Source organism: Mastacembelus armatus, chromosome 22 (assembly GCF_900324485.2).
Source record: "Mastacembelus armatus chromosome 22, fMasArm1.2, whole genome shotgun sequence".
Classification (NCBI taxonomy): Eukaryota; Metazoa; Chordata; class Actinopteri; order Synbranchiformes; family Mastacembelidae; genus Mastacembelus; species Mastacembelus armatus.
The window spans coordinates 12,908,133-12,924,895 of record NC_046654.1 but is presented as its reverse complement, the minus strand read 5'-3'; the positions used below and the strand labels follow the sequence as shown (position 1 = coordinate 12,924,895).

At 42.3% G+C, this 16,763-nt stretch overlaps 3 protein-coding genes across 5 annotated transcripts; all 3 read left to right on the top strand.

Annotated features, from left to right (window-relative positions):
- Positions 1 to 1,125: 1,125 nt before the first annotated feature.
- Positions 1,126 to 6,160, top strand: khdrbs1a (KH domain containing, RNA binding, signal transduction associated 1a). Its single transcript, XM_026307108.2, has 10 exons — positions 1,126 to 1,475; positions 1,896 to 2,023; positions 2,284 to 2,400; positions 2,488 to 2,634; positions 2,757 to 2,884; positions 3,136 to 3,403; positions 3,537 to 3,613; positions 3,698 to 3,759; positions 3,904 to 5,945; positions 6,030 to 6,160. Exons 1-9 carry the CDS (start codon positions 1,310 to 1,312, stop codon positions 4,011 to 4,013), a joined length of 1,203 nt encoding a protein of 400 aa, XP_026162893.1. The 5' UTR covers positions 1,126 to 1,309; the 3' UTR covers positions 4,014 to 5,945; positions 6,030 to 6,160.
- Positions 6,161 to 7,108: 948 nt separating this feature from the next.
- Positions 7,109 to 11,038, top strand: tmem39b (transmembrane protein 39B). 2 transcript variants are annotated; one of them, XM_026295745.1, is made up of 9 exons: positions 7,109 to 7,285; positions 7,913 to 8,109; positions 8,254 to 8,473; positions 8,672 to 8,755; positions 9,052 to 9,206; positions 9,730 to 10,063; positions 10,155 to 10,342; positions 10,431 to 10,551; positions 10,661 to 11,038. In XM_026295745.1, the coding sequence occupies exons 2-9, from the start codon at positions 7,979 to 7,981 to the stop codon at positions 10,892 to 10,894; spliced, it is 1,467 nt and encodes a 488-aa protein (XP_026151530.1). In that variant the 5' UTR covers positions 7,109 to 7,285; positions 7,913 to 7,978; the 3' UTR covers positions 10,895 to 11,038. The 2 variants fall into 2 exon arrangements, with proteins under 2 accessions (XP_026151530.1, XP_026152342.1); XM_026296557.1 differs by having other exon boundaries at positions 7,872 to 8,109.
- Positions 11,039 to 11,514: 476 nt separating this feature from the next.
- ccdc28b (coiled-coil domain containing 28B) lies at positions 11,515 to 16,607 on the top strand. 2 transcript variants are annotated; one of them, XM_026301107.1, is made up of 6 exons: positions 11,515 to 11,701; positions 12,534 to 12,965; positions 13,328 to 13,497; positions 13,730 to 13,884; positions 14,999 to 15,021; positions 15,157 to 16,607. In XM_026301107.1, exons 2-6 carry the CDS (start codon positions 12,730 to 12,732, stop codon positions 15,209 to 15,211), a joined length of 639 nt encoding a protein of 212 aa, XP_026156892.1. In that variant the 5' UTR covers positions 11,515 to 11,701; positions 12,534 to 12,729; the 3' UTR covers positions 15,212 to 16,607. The 2 variants fall into 2 exon arrangements, with proteins under 2 accessions (XP_026156892.1, XP_026156883.1); XM_026301098.1 differs by having other exon boundaries at positions 11,515 to 11,717.
- The last annotated feature ends 156 nt before the right edge of the window (positions 16,608 to 16,763 follow it).

The following is a 16,763-nucleotide window of genomic DNA, read 5'->3' as shown; positions in this document are numbered from 1 at the left end:
AGAAGTTCAACCTTCCACACATGCTGCTGACCCAGTTCTACTCAGCGGTCATCGAGTCTGTCCTGTGCTCCTCCATCACTGTCTGGTTTAGCTCCACCTCTAAATCAGACATCCAAGACCCAAGACTTCAGAGGACAGTTCGGACTGCTGAGAAGATCATCGGTGTTCCCCTACCCACCCTCCAAGATGTGTTCATCTCCAGAGTGAGAAAAAGAGCTCAGAAAATCACTCTGGATGCCACCCATCCGAGCCACCACCTGTTCCAGCTCTTACCCTCTGGCCGGTGCTTCAGAGCTCCAAACATCAAGACAGCCCAGCACAAAGGAATCTTCTTCCCTCAGGCCATCCAACTCTTAAACTCATAGCTCTCCACCATTCCCTCCTACCACCTGCACTATGTCACTGGCACCATTTTTTGCTCTTTGCACACCAATTAGTTCCCCTTACATTCTGCCTTCAGGTTATCTGTGCATTTTTCTTTAGTTTTTTGTAGCATTTGTTTCTGTAGCATTTATGTTTACTGTTTGATCCTTTGTAGCATTTGTATTTATGTCTGTTTGCACTGGAGTACCCCCCCCCCCGTACCTAAACAAATTCCTTTTGTGTGTGTGTGTGTGTGCACACACACCTGGCAATAAAGCTCATTCTGATTCTGATTCTGATAAAGCCACTGCCCACAGACAAATAACCAGTGTAGTCATAACAATGAAGTATTATTATTGGGGCTGAGATCCATGATCAGCTATGATGCCCTATGTGGGGAAGGCATTGCATCCATTATTATGGCACGGCACTGGTTCAATAATAAGATCCCATCCCCTGCTGCCTTTCTCTGCGAACACACCTGAGCCCACAAACCGTGGTTTCATTTAAGGCAGATGCTTAAGACAAAGACCTGTTAAATACTGAAAGAAGAGCATAACCGGAATAGTCCAAGTGCCTTGGTTGGAGCTGGATTAATACCTGGGTGAATTCACACAACCTGGTTGAACGTTTGTCGCTTGGTACTAACACAGTAATTGAATAAAAGTGCCGATGTGACCCAATTAAGACCCAACTGGGTCCTCGGGCTTTTGTCTGCCCCTGGGCTCTGGTGGTGACGTCACTGTCTCCTCCTTCAGTGAAATGCTGCTGCGCCATCTCCCCATTGTCCGCCGAGCAGAGCGAGACGAGCCGCAGCGGGCACAGACCGGGGCCGTGGGCTTTCTCTGTTTGTTGCATCGCATTTGGGGACTGTCGTTATCGGTTTAGGCGCAGTTTCGTCTGAAGGCGAAGCTAACGAAGCCAATCTGGACCGGGCTTCTGCATTATGAGCCTAGTGAGTGCTAATAAAAGCAAATCTGAGTCCGCAGTAGAGTCGAGCCCAGCACAGAAGAAAATCAAAATGGAAGACACCAAATACCTCCCGGAGCTCCTGGCTGAAAAGGACAGCTTGGACTCGTCGTTCACACACGCCATGAAGCTGATTTCTGCAGGTAACGTTGGTGACTGATGCTAGCTTACTAAGGCTAGCACGCAGGCTAGCTAACGACCAGGGGCCTAGTTCTCTTTTCCCAGCCGGAGGCCCGGACAATGGTGCAGTATACACGTGGTGGCTACAGATGTGGGACAGGGCTTTCTGGGAGAAAATGAATCGGGGTTTCTTCATTTAGGCTGCGTGTAAACATTGCTCGAGTCATTCGTGCGTAGACCTGGCTAAGGTCAATACTTAGAGTCGGTCTGTCTCATCTAGTCAGACCCGTTTCTACAGCGTCATTTGTTCTTTTATAATGTTACACCCAAACAAAAGCTACTTTTAGTGATATGTGTTGGCTGGCATGACAGATGTATGTGTATAATTAGTTAGTGTTTGTATATGCGAATACCACTATAATAAAACGGGTTCCTGCCTGCAGAGATTGAGAGGATCCAGAAGGGTGAAGTTAAGAAAGAGCCAGAGAAAGAAACATATTTGGATCTGTTTGCTACCAAGAACCTCAAACTCAAAGAGCGAGTACTGATTCCCACCAAGCAGTATCCCAGGGTAAGTGTTTACCTTCTTTGTTGTGCAGAGGTTGACCGCTGTCCCTTTGAGGTGGTCACTCTGGCACCTTCGCTTTACTCAAGGTGGTTTGATTAGGTTACACTTAATCACTCTAAGGAGATCCACATGTAAATGTAATGTACTTATAAATGTCAAATTGAGACAAGGACATTGTAAACAGAAGTTTCACAAGCTTGTAGTAGATGTCCAGCTGATCTTGTGTATTGGACCTAAGCAATTTTGATTATAATTTTCTTTAGGTCAACTTTGTTGGTAAGCTTTTGGGACCTCAGGGCAGCACAATCAAGAGACTCCAGGAGGACACTGGTGCAAAGATCTCGGTTCTGGGTAAAGGTTCCATGAGGGACAAGAACAAGGTGAGGTTCCTGACAGCATTGTTCAAAGGCTGTTGCTCGGTAGTATTGCTGTGACTGATGTTCTGTGTGGGAATTGATGTTCTGTAGGAGGAAGAGCTAAGGAAGGGTGGTGAGGCTAAATATGCTCACCTGGCCATGGAGCTACATGTGTTCATTGAGGTGACAGCACCAATCCCAGAGGCCTATCTGCGCATGGCTCATGCCATGGAGGAGGTCAAGAAGTTCCTTATCCCGGTATGTCCAGGAGAACAGGCCCTGTTGTCCAAACGTAACATTTGCTTTCCAGATGTGCAAGACATTTCTCCTTTGGTTACCCCAGGTGGCCGCCATGCATAACTTTTGTGTCTTGTGTGTAGGAACCTGGTGAGCATGACCCATACATGGATCCTCACTTCTTGAATGGATCTCAGGACGCCTCAGGCAGGGGGCGAGGTGGTCCCCTAGGAAGGGGCAGAGGTGGACCACCTGGTGCAGGAGGACCAAGGTAGGAGCCTGACTAATAATGCGAATGACTTGATTTCTGCCACAACTTGCTATAGTGTCAACTGGAGACATGTTGTACTGTTATATACCTGTTGGAAATACAACTACACACAGACCATCTGCTGGAACATCATGTAGCTAAATGCTCACACAAGACAGGCATCTGTTTTTGACGCAGTTGTAGGGTACTCTGTTTTGCTATTCAGTTTTCTTTCTCGGGTCACACTTTACAACTTGGCTGACTTTCCACAGGGGGCGAGGAATGCCACGTGGGGCCCCTCGTGGAGCCATGCGTGGTGGAGCTCCACGGGGGGGACTAGGACGGGGTAGCACTCCTAGAGGTGCACCATCTGGTAGGGGTGGACCACCTTCTGCTCCTGCTAGAGGAGGCTCAGCTACCCGCTCTAGACCCCCTGCAGCAGGGGCTCCAAGGATGCTTCCCTCTGCAGCCTTATCTCACCAGCAACACCAGGTTCCTCCGTCAGCATCACAGCCCAAAGCTGATGCCTATGAGGATTATGTATGTTTCTTTTTTTAATTTCATATAAATTCTCTTTATATATTGTAGTTATCTCCAGCTGAGTGCAATGTGGGTTCCTTATGTCGCAACAATTGTGACTCTTTGCATAACTATACTATTAATTTACTTCTAGCCTCCATATGAAGAATCTTATGCAGAGCCTGCCTATGAGGGATATGATACTTATTATAGTCAACAGGCTGCACCTGCGTAAGTCAATTAATTCTGCCCATGTAAAACAGACTCTATTTAATTTGAGAATGTGTTGCATTAACACTTAAAATATCTTCTCAGGGATACTGAATATTATGATTATGGACATGGGGAGGCCCAAGAATCATCTTATGAGCCTTATGGTAAGATTTTTTTTTTTTTTTTTTTTTTTTTTTAATTTGAGATGCATTTTTTCTCACTCACTGAGAACCATTGTGAAACACTGGTTGGACCTCTTGCCTTACCTGATGTTTTGTACCTGTGTTTGCTCTCTCTTGTCCTTGCAGCTCAAGAGGACTGGGACAACTCCTGGTCCAGCTCTGGAGGTGGAGGCAAAGCCCCTCAGTCCAGGCAGTTGAAGGGATCCTACAGAGACCATCCTTACGGGAGATACTGAACGGCTACTGGTAGAGAGTTGCTATGACAACTGTCTCCGACTGTAACACACTTAACTTTTCAAAAGTAATTTCCTCTCGTTTTGTTCCATTTTTTTATGCTTTATTTTATTTACTTGTTTTTTTAAACTCAGTATAGACATTATGTTGGATGTACCATAATGCAGAGGAGAAACGTGAATGAAAGGTTTTTTTCATTGTTTATCTGTTTCCATTTAATGTTTAAGTTGCATAGATTACAGTTAAGGTCGTAGTGACATAACCCTAACAAAGCAACAAGAGTGACTTTTAGTGATATTTGATGGTTATTATTTCCATTAGTTGTTCCTGAACAAAATGTGATTGTGGCGTTAAACTATTCTCACATAGGCTGCATTTTAAAAGTCCTTTCTGACTGGACTAAAATTACACGCAATTCAACGATGTAACTTCAAACTAAAACGGATTTAACCTCAAACTCAAATACAGCCCTGAGCTGGTTGACTAAAAACAAAAGTCTTATTTGTTTATACTACAATACAAATCTTGTGACATTACAGAATCTCCTAAAACTATTATACTACTGAAATCAATTTGACAAAAAAAATGCCTCTATTTTCTGCCATTCTACAATTGGCATATTATAATCTGACGTACTGTTACTTGTAAAATCATCAGATATTAGAATACTTCTTGTGAAAGTTGAAGGATTAACAATCCTTACTGTATGTAAGGATGGCTGCAGCCAACTCAATATTTTGTACATAACCTTAGAACAGCTGTGTATGCTTCAAGCCGAGCCGTCTCCAAAATGCATAATGCCTGTGTACCTTTGGCTAAATAGGATACTAAATATATCCCAAAATGTTTTTCTGCAGTGCGTGTTTCAATAAAGTTTCTAGTTTCTTTTTAATCAATCTAAATATGGTATTTTGCCTTTGTTGTACAAAAGTAATGCCTTCAGTTTGTGAAAGTGGTCCTCAGTGGTTTCATAGCGCTGAATAAGTTGTATGTATATCCATCAGCCTCATTAAAAAAAAAAAAAAAAAAACACCCACCAGAAATCAGTGTTTTGACAATGAGCTTATCCTCTTTGTCTGTTTTTTAAAACGTATCTATAGGACCCTTGTAATGTCACTTTCCAAAAATTTAAAAAAAATAAAGATCACTCTGAGATAATGTGCTGAAAATACATGTTTGATTTCAGAATGATATAGTGCTTGAACATGTATTTGTCATTAACCTTTAGTTAGTGTATCTCTTCAAGCTCTCAAGAGAGCAGCATCTTCAGCCGCTTGAAATAACTGAATTTCAACAGTATTTCAAATCAAGCTTACAGGGATCTTACTTGACTTTGATGCAAAGTCATGCTGGCTGGTTTTTATAAAAGAAAAATATCGCAGAGGAGAGGATTCTAAAAGCCTAAAGATCGCCACAAGAAGGTAAAACTAACCCCAACACTCATTTGTTAGATTTTTGTTTTGTTTTTTGTGCAAAACATCAAGTTAATGCAAGTCATCCAAAACATATCAAAAATATTGAATTACAAAATCATGCTATCAGTAGTTATTCCGAGCAAAATAAGTCGTACAAAACAATCAGAAATGGTTGTGATGCAACTCTTGCTCAAATAAAAAAAAAAAAAACGATAATGGTCCATTAATTTCACTCGATACTTCTCAGTTTTCCATCTTGATTATTTCTGTAGACTGTAGATTAATGAAAATTAGAAGTTGCACTCAAAGCGTAAAACATCCCATTGGTGGCCAAAAACCCTTCAGCTTGAGTTGCATGATACTTCTGTATTATAACGTTAGTCTTGCATGTGTATTGTCCACAGTGTGCATGCAGGCATTGGTTTGTCCAAGATCTCATTTGTGTTTCTCCTTCTAGGTGGTCAGAGAACTGTGTACGTGCAATTGACACATTAAACTCCAGCTTAGCAGGACTTTCAGGTAGGTTGAAAAGGCACCTCAGAGAAGAGTAACTATTTAATGTTTGCTCTTGAATATTAAAACGGTTGTCTTTCTCTTTAACAGGTCCATTGAAAATCCTCGGAAAGAGCAGAGGCCCTGCAGTGTCTCTGAGACCGAGTGCTTCCTTGTCAGTACTAATCCTCAAGGGATTTGTCTGGTTTAAAAAAAAAAAAATGTGGAGGGAGCTTTCTTCATGTTCAGAAAACGCTCCGCTGAAAATTTGTGACTTGCGATATATATATATATTTTTTTACTCTTAAGATATTTTATATGATAGTCATAGATGCTTTTTTGTTGAATGTGTCACATTTAAGATGTTTTTACACTACACATTTTAACAGACTTAATAAACTTTTTATGTATATTGTGTGGTTTTGTTTTTAATATATAAGGCTGTGTTTACATGTGATTGGAGCACCAAAAGTTGATTGTCAGTATCTACAGGATGATGTGCTAAAGTTTCAATGATAAAGGATAAATTAAAATATGATCTTAATGCAGTCTTTCCTGACATATCGGCAATATGCGTAGATCCTGTTTTGATCTATTTACAGGAGGAGCAGATTTACAGTCTGGTATCTGGCTAATGTACAGTTATATAGTTGGAATTTTTGCTCAGATTTGGTGCTATTGAGTGGTGGGCGGTGGTGTTTTGTTTTTTTTTGGAGTGTGTATCAGGTGGTCAGTGAAAGGTTTGGAGCCTTTGGTGGGGCATGCCCAAAATGAATCTGAAATTACTAGATTCCTGGTAATTTTCCTCACGTTGTAAATGTCACTGATTAGACTGATTGTTCTTTCAAAATGCAAAGACCATGCAGACAAGATGGTTATTGTGATCACCTACTTCAAGCTTCAAAAGCAGTATATTTCATAAAGTGTGGACCGTTTAAGGTAGAAAAACAATACAAAATCATCCTTTTGTTAATAGTAGGCAGTAAAGTATACAACTGGAGTTAATGTGATAAAACCTTCAGTGTAAATACTCATAATGCATGTCTAAACAGTTGAAATTTTAAAAAAGGGCGAAAGGTATTACCACAGTTTTAAAATGGTATTTGCCATTAAGCACCCTCCAGTCCTTGTTGCAGCTATCTGAATTTGTGCGGAATGTCCCTTTAAATGACTCTCCTCCCACAGGTCGCTAACATATCCGCGCCCCCGTCTATCAGCGCCTACTCTCACATCAACAATGAGTGTTTTCGCTGATTTCAATGAAAAACTCGTCAGTATTTCAGTAAATACCCTGAGGATTTATTGCGTCTGAGGTGCTGTGTGTGCAGCAGAGCAGGCTCTCGCTCAGACACCAGGCTCTGGCCCCGGTAAGCCGCTTTATTCTCGTCTAGCCTGTTCAGTAGGTCTGGTGGGAGCTAGCTGGCTAGTCAGAAACAGTGCTAGACTAGGCCTCAATCTTTGTATACATCGAAGCGTGGTCCGTCAGTCTTTGTAGGGGTCCACGCTGCCTTCATGTGCTGCCTCATGGCGCAGATATTAGCGGCACATGGAGGTATTCGAGCTGAGAAGGGCGCAAAAGAGAAAGCACCAAAAAGCTAGCTTGTAATGTCAGCTTCCGCAAAACTTGCACCATATTAAGGGATGCTATGCCGCTAATGCAAACTTGCTAATGCGCATTCATGAGGGTTAATTCGTGCAGGTTACTGCAGGTGTTTTCACTGTTATCAACCCTTAAGATTTGAGTGATGTGTGCATGTTTGTTTTGACACTGCGCACCACTGCTTCCATGATCAGCCATGTGTCTGACTAACCCAGTCACATTTAACAACATTTCATTTGACTCCTGACCGGGCCAGTAAGTTGTGTGGAGCTTGATACATACCATAAGCTTGATTGAAATCATTTACACCCATTTGTCAATGATGGGTGTCACATATTTGTTGAATATTTCAGACCAGCCCTCCCAGTCTGACCTGCCCCCTTGTTGTGATCAGGTTCAAAGAAGGAAGTCCCAACACCAGGCACAAAGCTGAGAGAAGTGAGCCGTGGGTGTGTCTGCGATGGCTGGTGGAAGGAGAGGGGCAAACCGTACTACATACTGCAGACCTCCACTAAGCAGTGAACCGGGCTCCGTCAGCAATGGCAATCATTCGACCAGCTCCCCTGTCACAGGGGTGCGATCCCGTACAAGGTGAGTCAGGTTCTGATACAGGGCTCTTAATGTAAAGTGGATCCAGAGAGGTAGGGATGGTTCTTTATCACCTGGGCTGCAGCAGAGTCAAATATTTTATATCAACCTCTTCAGGATTTTCTCTGGCCTCTGTTCCATCTGCAGGAACGGTTCAGGAGCGTGCATGTCCAGCCCTCCGCTGGCTGCTCAGACTGTGGTTCCTCTGAAGCACTGTAAGATCCCGGAGTTGTCCGTAGATCGTAACGTGCTGTTCGAGCTCCATCTTTTCTTCTGCCACCTCATCGCTCTCTTTGTCCACTATGTCAACATTTACAAGACCGTGTGGTGGTACCCACCGTCACACCCTCCCTCCCACACGTCTCTGGTGAGTACTCAGTGGTCAGCTACTGACTGATGATGTTTGTTATGGTTGTAGAGTATTACTTTCAGCACTTTAAAGTGTGGGGTTCACTTTAGTTATGGTGTTTTGAAATGTGCTATTTTTCATTTGTGCTTATTTATGCTAAAATATTGAGTGTTTGTGGGAGGATCCGTAATCCTGAATCAGTGTTGTCATTTGCAGAACTTTCACCTCATTGATTATAACATGCTGGTGTTCACAATCATCATACTAGCAAGAAGGTTAATTGCAGCAATTGTTAAAGAGGTAAGACTCCAACATCTTTCTGTGTTTCTAAGCATTTTCAAAAATTAAAAAATTAAACATGTTTTAAACAACTACAGAAACTGGATTTCATAACATAGGTTTTGCACTGGTATTACAAACCTCCCATACATCCCCGCTTTAAACAAACGTTCAACTCTCACACTGAACTCTCTGCTTTTGGACATGTGCACTAATGATTTTTTTCCTTTGTTTTACTGCATCTTGATTATTATATATTTGATTGTGTTTCTGTTTTGAATAAATCTGCTGTCTCTTCCTTTTCTCCTCTCCTCCAGGCATCACAGAGTGGGAAACTCTCCTTCCCTCATTCGATCTTTTTAGTAATGGCTCGCTTTGTTGTGCTGACGCTGACAGGCTGGAGCCTGTGCCGCTCCCTCATTTATCTCTTCAGAACCTATTCTGTCCTCAGCCTGCTCTTCCTCTGCTACCCGTAAGTGAGGAAAAAAACAAAGCAGTTCATATTCAGGTCCAGTAGGTTTTGACAAGCAGTGGTTGTTGTCTCCTGAGCACTGTACTGTACTGCACTGCATCACTTAAAATACTGCTTGACTTATTGATTTATTAAATATTAATAACTTACCACAGGTCTGTTGTCCAAAGTGCCTGTGTTTGCAAACATTTTCAGGATGGGTAGCATCAGAATATTTTGTGCACAGTGTGTCCAAGTTTCATGTTAATCCAAAAGGTAACATCACAATGTTTATTTATCACAGTTTTTGAGACTATTCTGAATTGATACTTCAAACATACCTCGCAAGTTGGAGCTAAACATATTTATATGGGCTTTTTTTTTTTTTTTTTTTTTAGGACACAGTTGATGCAAATCTATGTCCACATATAAAGCATAGGATCTTTATTGCATGTCATCCCTTTCTGTTCTTCAGTATTTCCTGTTTGCACCATTATCTGTTAATTAATAGCAGCAGTTTAATTGTGAGCATTGTTTCCCACAGTTTTGGAATGTATATTCCATTCTTCCGGCTGAGCTGTGACTTCAAGCGTGTAAGTCCGCTCTCCCCCATCACCAGCATCGGCTCCAAGGAGGTGGGCAGCGTGGGCCGGGGCAGGGACTATCTAACTGTGCTGAAGGAGACTTGGAAGCAGCACACCAGCCAGCTGTACGGCGTTCAGGCCATGCCGACTCATGCCTGCTGCCTCTCACCGGACCTCATCCGCAAGGAAGTGGAGTACCTGAAGATGGACTTCAACTGGAGGATGAAGGAGGTGCTGGTCAGCTCGATGCTCAGTGCTTACTATGTGGCCTTTGTACCTGTCTGGTTTGTCAAGGTGAGAAACTGTAGGACTACTTTTACGTCTTCATCTTTTCAAATGGTAAATTAACCATGTGAGTACTCATCAGTCTCATATTTACCTTCAGAGCACACAATACGTGGACAAACGCTGGTCTTGTGAGCTGTTTATCCTGGTGTCAGTCAGTACATCAGTCATCCTCATGAGGCACCTGTTGCCACCGCGATACTGTGACCTGCTGCACAAAGCTGCAGCTCACCTGGGCTGCTGGCAGAAAGTAGACCCCTCACTCTGTTCTAATGTTCTTCAGCACATGTACGTATCGCTCATAGTTTAGTATTGGCCTCTAGATCCGCATGGAGTCAAATCCTGATCTCTCTCTGCTCCTTTTATTTTTGCACAGATGGACAGAAGAGTGTATGTGGCCACAGGGAGTCTTGGTTAAACATAATAAGAATGTCTACAAGGCGATGGGTCACTACAACGTTGCAGTCCCATCTGATGTGTCCCATTATCGCTTCTATGTGAGTATTCCTGAATTAACAGGTCCTGTAGAACCACAGCAGACCTCGAGATGAAGCTTTTTCCACAGACTTTGTCCGATTACTGACATCATCCTGTTTTCTCCCCCAGTTTTTCTTCAACAAACCCTTACGAATATTGAACATACTCATCATCCTGGAAGGTGCCATGATATTCTATCAGCTCTACTCGTTGATATGCTCAGAAAAGTGGCATCAGACAATATCACTGGCTTTGATTCTCTTCAGCAACTACTATGCGTTCTTCAAGCTCCTCAGAGACAGAATAGTCCTAGGAAAGGCATATTCATACTCAAACAGCTCATCAGACCAGAAAGTCAGTTAGACTTAAGTTATTATTGGTCGCATTCACTTTGGAACAAGACAAACATGCCTAAGAGCTCTGTATTTTTTCTACAAACTGCATTTTGTGTCATGTTTTTGTTCTGCTCGGCCATAATAAAAAGAAATATTTTTGTATTACTTTAAAGGTTGGTCTTTCATTTTCTTTTAAAATGTGTTCAAACTCACCACAAGGGGCCTCTGTCTTTCTAAACCTAGAATTTCCCCGTGAGTGGCTTTACTGTCGATTGACAGGTAATGCACATACAATGTTTTTAACATCTGGAGTGCTTTACCTGGTGGGTGTTTAGTTATTAGGAAAAGCAGAGGATTTCCATGTAGCGATGATCATATTTCAAGACATCGGTCCAAGGCTTGTGGGATGGTACTAAGACAAAAGGAGGATATTGGCGTCACCATGCGGCCTGTTTGATGTATCTTCAAGTTATTTCATTCTGACTGGCAAAACATCTTGGCTTTAATATTTGCCAAGAGCCTTCATCAGCTGGTCAGTGTCGAGCGGTGCACAGCATCCTGCTGTGCGACAGGCTGCAGACGCAGCGGGGAGACTGCGCCGCTCCTGGCACGCAGCGCTGCGCACTGGCCCTTTAAGAGGGATACACGACGACGGCTCCATACGAGTCGAGCGCATCGATGCCGCGCTTTACATTTCCATCAGTCATTTATACGACTGGTGCACGCATAATTTACCATTATAGTGGTTTATAGAGGCTAATTCATACTGAAGTGCACTTAAAGGTTTTAAATGGCAGGAGGAGCGTGACGCGGTGCTCAGCCGGTTTGCTCTCTGGTGCGTAATTGATTCGGTAAGTCTTATTTGTGTCATTCGTTGACGAGAAATGTGTTTGGACGTCTTCTCTCACACGCATTTATCCACATTATGTAACAAACAGTTCGGTGCACATTGTTTGTAATTCAGATTAACCTGGTGCAATTAAAGCAGAAACGGCTTTTAGCGTGTAAAGTTGGCATTGTGTGCGACTATAGTGGCCATCTTTGGAGCCTACTTTGAACCGAGGCTGGCGCAGTGTTCAGGAGATAACAACAGATAACAGCGCACTCTACTGCTGTAATAATCATAATAATAATGTCACACCACGAAAATCGCTGCTAAGATCTATAGGAATAAGGTCTTTAAATGCAGCGCAGTCCAACACAAGCCCCTGTGCGGGACCTAAGGTTGTGTCTAATTTGTGCAAATAGCCTATATGTTGTATTTGTATTGGGTTGCACTGCACTGACTAGGCTCTTAGTATCAAACCTTTATTAAGCTTATATTGATTGCTCGGCGCAGCCACCCAGTCATCTGTCAAAACAAAGCAGAGTGAAGGTGGAGCTTTGATTTGCATAGACATGGTTTGTTCTGTTCTGTTAGAAAAGTCATGCACACACATTTACTTTTGAGGTTACTCTAAAAATATCTTTCTAGGCTTCTGCTTCACTCCCACTTTTACACCAGGGACTCTTACACCAACTGCTTCCATTAAAAACTTTCATCTAAATGCGGTCTCATTGGTTACTGGGCTACTATTCCTCATTTGTCACGTTTTATTTAGATGTAGTAACTGGCACTGTTGGTTTTTATAGTCTGCTGTGATTACTGCTTTTTTATTTATTTGCAGAGTGGAGAATCCAGAGCTGCAGCACTAATTTTGGCACAGCCGGTATCCTCCACAGAGCTCTACTCCAAGGGAGGGGAAGGCTGCTGGTGTTCAGCTACCTAAGCTGTGTTGTTCCAGGACATCCTAGTACACAAGACAGGCAGTGCCCCCCTCGTCTTGCCCCAGAGGGCCTCCCCTAAAAAAAAAAACAACACTAATGGAAGACAAACGGAAGAAGCGCAGCCCAAAGGTGTCACTCCCGCAGCCCCCTCCTCCCCCCATCAACCCCCGCAAACTCTCTGTCCTGCCTGCCAGCAAAAGTGCCACCTTCTCTCTGGGCCTGCCGCAGCCTCCCTCCCCCAAGAACAGAGGGAAGTTTAAGAGGTCCATAGGAGCACCAGGACAGCCCAAAGAGGTGTTCACACCCGTTGTAGCTCCACCAAAGACCACCAGGTTTGTATTGAAGTACCTGGGAAATCCTGCAGAAATCACCAGAAGTTAGAAACAGCCATAAAGACAGAAAGGTCACAAATGGACTCATTGATGTCAGTTTTCTAACATTAGCTGCCACACACCAAGTAAATCTGTGGTTGTTGTTTTTCAGTGGTTTAATTTCTTTGAAAGTCACAGTGCTATTGTTTTAAAGGGTGTCAAAAGCCATTTGGTAAATTTAACAGTAGCAGAAATGGATGAGGAATGCTGCCTTTGCCTTATAATGAAGACAAAAAGGAGACAAAGTTATTTACAGTGGATAGCTACTTTGTATGCTTGTAATTCATAATTAATTATTGTGATGTTTTTTATTTCTTCCTCAGGCCCCACAAAGAGAAGCCCCGGGCCCCCCAGCCAGCCGGGCCCAGTAAAGTAGTCCAGTCTTCCCCTCTGCAGCACTCCTTTCTCACAGATGTCTCAGATGTGAGAGAGATGGAGGGAGGATTACTTAACCTCCTCAATGACTTCCACTCAGGCAAACTGCAGGCTTTTGGTAAGATAACCTTGATTAGACAGGCCACCAGGGGAGTATTCTGTTACTGGCTGAAAATAAAGCCAGTCGAAAAGTGTCTTTGACACATGAATCAGACTGAAATGAAATAGCTGTGGTGCTATTTTTACACATCTGCTGCCATGGCAATACTTTCAACTTCTGCAGCCACAAGACACTCCACTGTTTCCTATAGCAAAGTAACAGCTGTATGCTTGAACCACTTGATTTGCAGGTAAAGTGTGTTCCTTTGAGCAGCTGGAGCATGTGCGCGAGATGCAGGAGAAGCTGGCTCGCCTGCACTTTAGCCTCGACAGCCATGTTGAGGAGCTTTCAGAGGACCAGAGGAAGTGTGCCTCCGATCACAACCTGGAGCACCTGCTCTGTAACGTAAGCATGGCCCATGTCAGCATCTGTGTTTTTTCATTTAAGGATGAGATAATCACAAATTTCACTAGGCCTTAAATCAGCATGAAGTCCTGAACATTTTTACCTTTGAGTAAACTGTGTGTTTCATTATGGTCTGAGCTGTGGTGGACAAACAATTGGAACGGCACCATGTGACCCTTCAAGCCTGCTCTAGTTTGGTTTAGCAGTTCCTAAAAGTGGCCTGAGGCAGGTTCCTCAGACTGTCAGTTTTGAAACTGTAATGTAAAATACCTCACTGTGAAATAATGTACTGCACATTTAGACAGTCACATGTAATACTACATGGCCTGGATGAGCTTTTAGTCCTCAATTAGGCACAAATATACAGGTTTTGAATATATATAATAATCATATGTTTACTGTATAGGAGTGCCCCAGTTTAGTTACAAACTGTCACTCAATAATTGAAAAGGCGCAATATGTATTATTTTTGTTACGTGCTTTAAGGTTTAGGAAAATAAAGCAGTGTTTTATATGTCAGGAGTGTCAGTGGAGTAAATGCACCAAATCTCAATAAAGCAAACGTCTGATAAAATTAGCACATACTGATTAATGAAGACTCTCCGAGATTATTGTAGTTATCTACAGGTGTTAAACTTGCCACAGGCTTTGTTGAGCTGCTGTCTAAATGTTAAATATTATCCAGCACAATGAGCAGTCCAAGAATGCCTTGAAAGCACTTCTATTGTTAGTATGTTGTGCGGCTCCTGGTTACCCACGCCTGGGGCTGCTATGCTCGCTGTGAGGACGTTACAGTGCTGTGTCTGAAGGAGGTGAGAAAAAGCCTTCACCTCATTTTAGACACTAGTGCCAGGAAGACTTGCTAGCTGCAGCAACAGTGGGTGTTTGTGCCTCAGCACAGATGGGCTGTGAAAGGACTTTCTTTTGCTTGGATAAGGAGGGAAGCTTAGCGTTTGCTTTTGTGAACATTATAGTTGGATGATAAAAGAGTTTTATTGGAATATTAACCTGACATGCAGGCTGTGAAGTTAACGTGAGCACATTTAATGATCAGCTGCTTGTGCTACTACTTCAATTTCTATTTATTACATCTGTCATTCATTTATTTCCACAGCTGGAGGAGCTCAGCACCTCAATGTATCCTTTTTTTTTTTTTTTTTTTTAAATTAAATGCCTGGTTATTTATGTGAATAACCCAGTACTCCAGGAGCGGTCACTAGCTTTAAATCATTTTATCCCTTCTTTGTGAGTCCTTAATGTGACCACACACAGACAAAAGCTCCACTTGGCTGAGAACCAGGACCTGCCCAAGACATCTGGTCCCTGACAAAGTGAGGTGTGGAGGATGGCGACCACACTCTCATCTTCTCCCAACATCTAACCAGTCCAGGTTGCCATGGCATTGATCCAGCTGCCTTAGTAACACAATGGAAAACTCCACAGGAGGAGGGGCTATTTTTCCATTTGGTCAATGAACCCGAGGGAGCCACACAGCGACTCAGAACAGAGCGTTAAATCAACACCCAACCGAATCCACAATCCGCTCATTCATAGCACAAGGGATGATCAGAAGCGTGAACGGAATACATTTTGTGTTAAGGTTTTGGAAAGGTTTCTTGGCATAAACATAACTTTTTTTTGTTAGCACTGTAGTTACACCCTTTTTGGAACAAAAACTGAATCCAGAAGAACGTAATTTTTGGTTCTGCTTTTCATTACAAAAAGCACATTCCATGAGGTTTTAAGAAATTATCTGGGGTTTCTTTTTGATAATATTCCAGGTCTTTTACATAACTGTTGTTTTATTCATCTGTTCAGCAAAGATAAGAAATTTGAGCCATACTTACTGTAAGTAGCAAATATATGTGGCCCTTGTCATCAACAACACTGTGGTTAGCTCAGAACTCCTAAGGGAGTTTTATTCTCAATCATTTTTATACCTTTGCTAAAAGTTTAATACTGGAAAACAGACTGGATATAATAATATCTGGGTGACCTATTGTCATAACTGTGCATTGAAGGGACCTAATGTACAAAATGTGTTTGATCAACTTCTATCTAAAATAATTGATTGAAGTTCTGTCAGTATGCAGTTAAGCTAACATAGTCAGGCTTGCATTCATATAACCTGGAAGATTTTATAGTTGCGTCTTCTAAATAGCTTTTTTATGTTTTTTGTGGATGAAGGCCCAGTAGGAGCATCCCTATATAAGCACAAGCTACTAAACCCTGCTACAAAAATGCTGTAAATGCACCTACTTTAAAGATGTGTTACACAGGAAAGTGCCCAGTCTGATACAAAAATACATTCACTTGTATCTGATGACACTGTGTTGGTTAGCACTTTCACAATGTATTGCAGCTGGCATAGATCCCTGTACAGCACTATTTCCAAATGGCAGCTACCTTCATAGTTAGAAAAGTTTTGGGGCATGAAATTAGGATTCCTGTTTTATTTAAGTCCAATGTTAGCAGTACAATGATATTTTATCCCTGACAAGCTGATCAGAGTGATATTAGTGTTTAAACTCAAACATTAAATCATCTGTGTGTTCAGTTATTAAAAATACAAGTTTTTTGTAATGCTTGCTAAGCCTACCTCTTCTCCAAGGCCTGGGAGTATGTCAGGCCATCAAAGATCCTTTCACAGTCAGCTATTTTACTTATTAAGAAGGGTATGAAGACTGGCTACATGTGAATTAGGCATGGTCAAAACAACAACAAAAAAGGATTCAGTGACTGTACCCATTAATAAACATTCATTTGCTAAAAGGCATGTAACATGTGTTTCTTGGACATAATTAAATTCACATTTCATGTTGAAAAACACTCAACACACAGACACAAGATGAGACATTCTCTACTCGCTTTAAAACTGG

What these genes read in the sequence shown, in the direction of transcription:
- khdrbs1a (XM_026307108.2), top strand. Translation starts at nt 1,310, where the DNA reads ATGAGCCTAGTGAGTGCTAATAAAAGCAAATCTGAGTCCGCAGTAGAG. An exon ending in CCATGAGGGACAAGAACAAG is followed by an intron (nt 2,401 to 2,487) that starts GTGAGGTTCCTG and finishes GATGTTCTGTAG; the next exon opens with GAGGAAGAGCTAAGGAAGGG. An exon ending in CTGATGCCTATGAGGATTAT is followed by an intron (nt 3,404 to 3,536) that starts GTATGTTTCTTT and finishes ATTTACTTCTAG; the next exon opens with CCTCCATATGAAGAATCTTA.
- tmem39b (XM_026295745.1), top strand. Translation starts at nt 7,979, where the DNA reads ATGGCTGGTGGAAGGAGAGGGGCAAACCGTACTACATACTGCAGACCT. An exon ending in GGGGTGCGATCCCGTACAAG is followed by an intron (nt 8,110 to 8,253) that starts GTGAGTCAGGTT and finishes TTCCATCTGCAG; the next exon opens with GAACGGTTCAGGAGCGTGCA. An exon ending in TTGCAGCAATTGTTAAAGAG is followed by an intron (nt 8,756 to 9,051) that starts GTAAGACTCCAA and finishes CCTCTCCTCCAG; the next exon opens with GCATCACAGAGTGGGAAACT.
- ccdc28b (XM_026301107.1), top strand. Translation starts at nt 12,730, where the DNA reads ATGGAAGACAAACGGAAGAAGCGCAGCCCAAAGGTGTCACTCCCGCAG. An exon ending in GCTCCACCAAAGACCACCAG is followed by an intron (nt 12,966 to 13,327) that starts GTTTGTATTGAA and finishes TTTCTTCCTCAG; the next exon opens with GCCCCACAAAGAGAAGCCCC. An exon ending in GAGGAGCTCAGCACCTCAAT is followed by an intron (nt 15,022 to 15,156) that starts GTATCCTTTTTT and finishes GACCACACACAG; the next exon opens with ACAAAAGCTCCACTTGGCTG.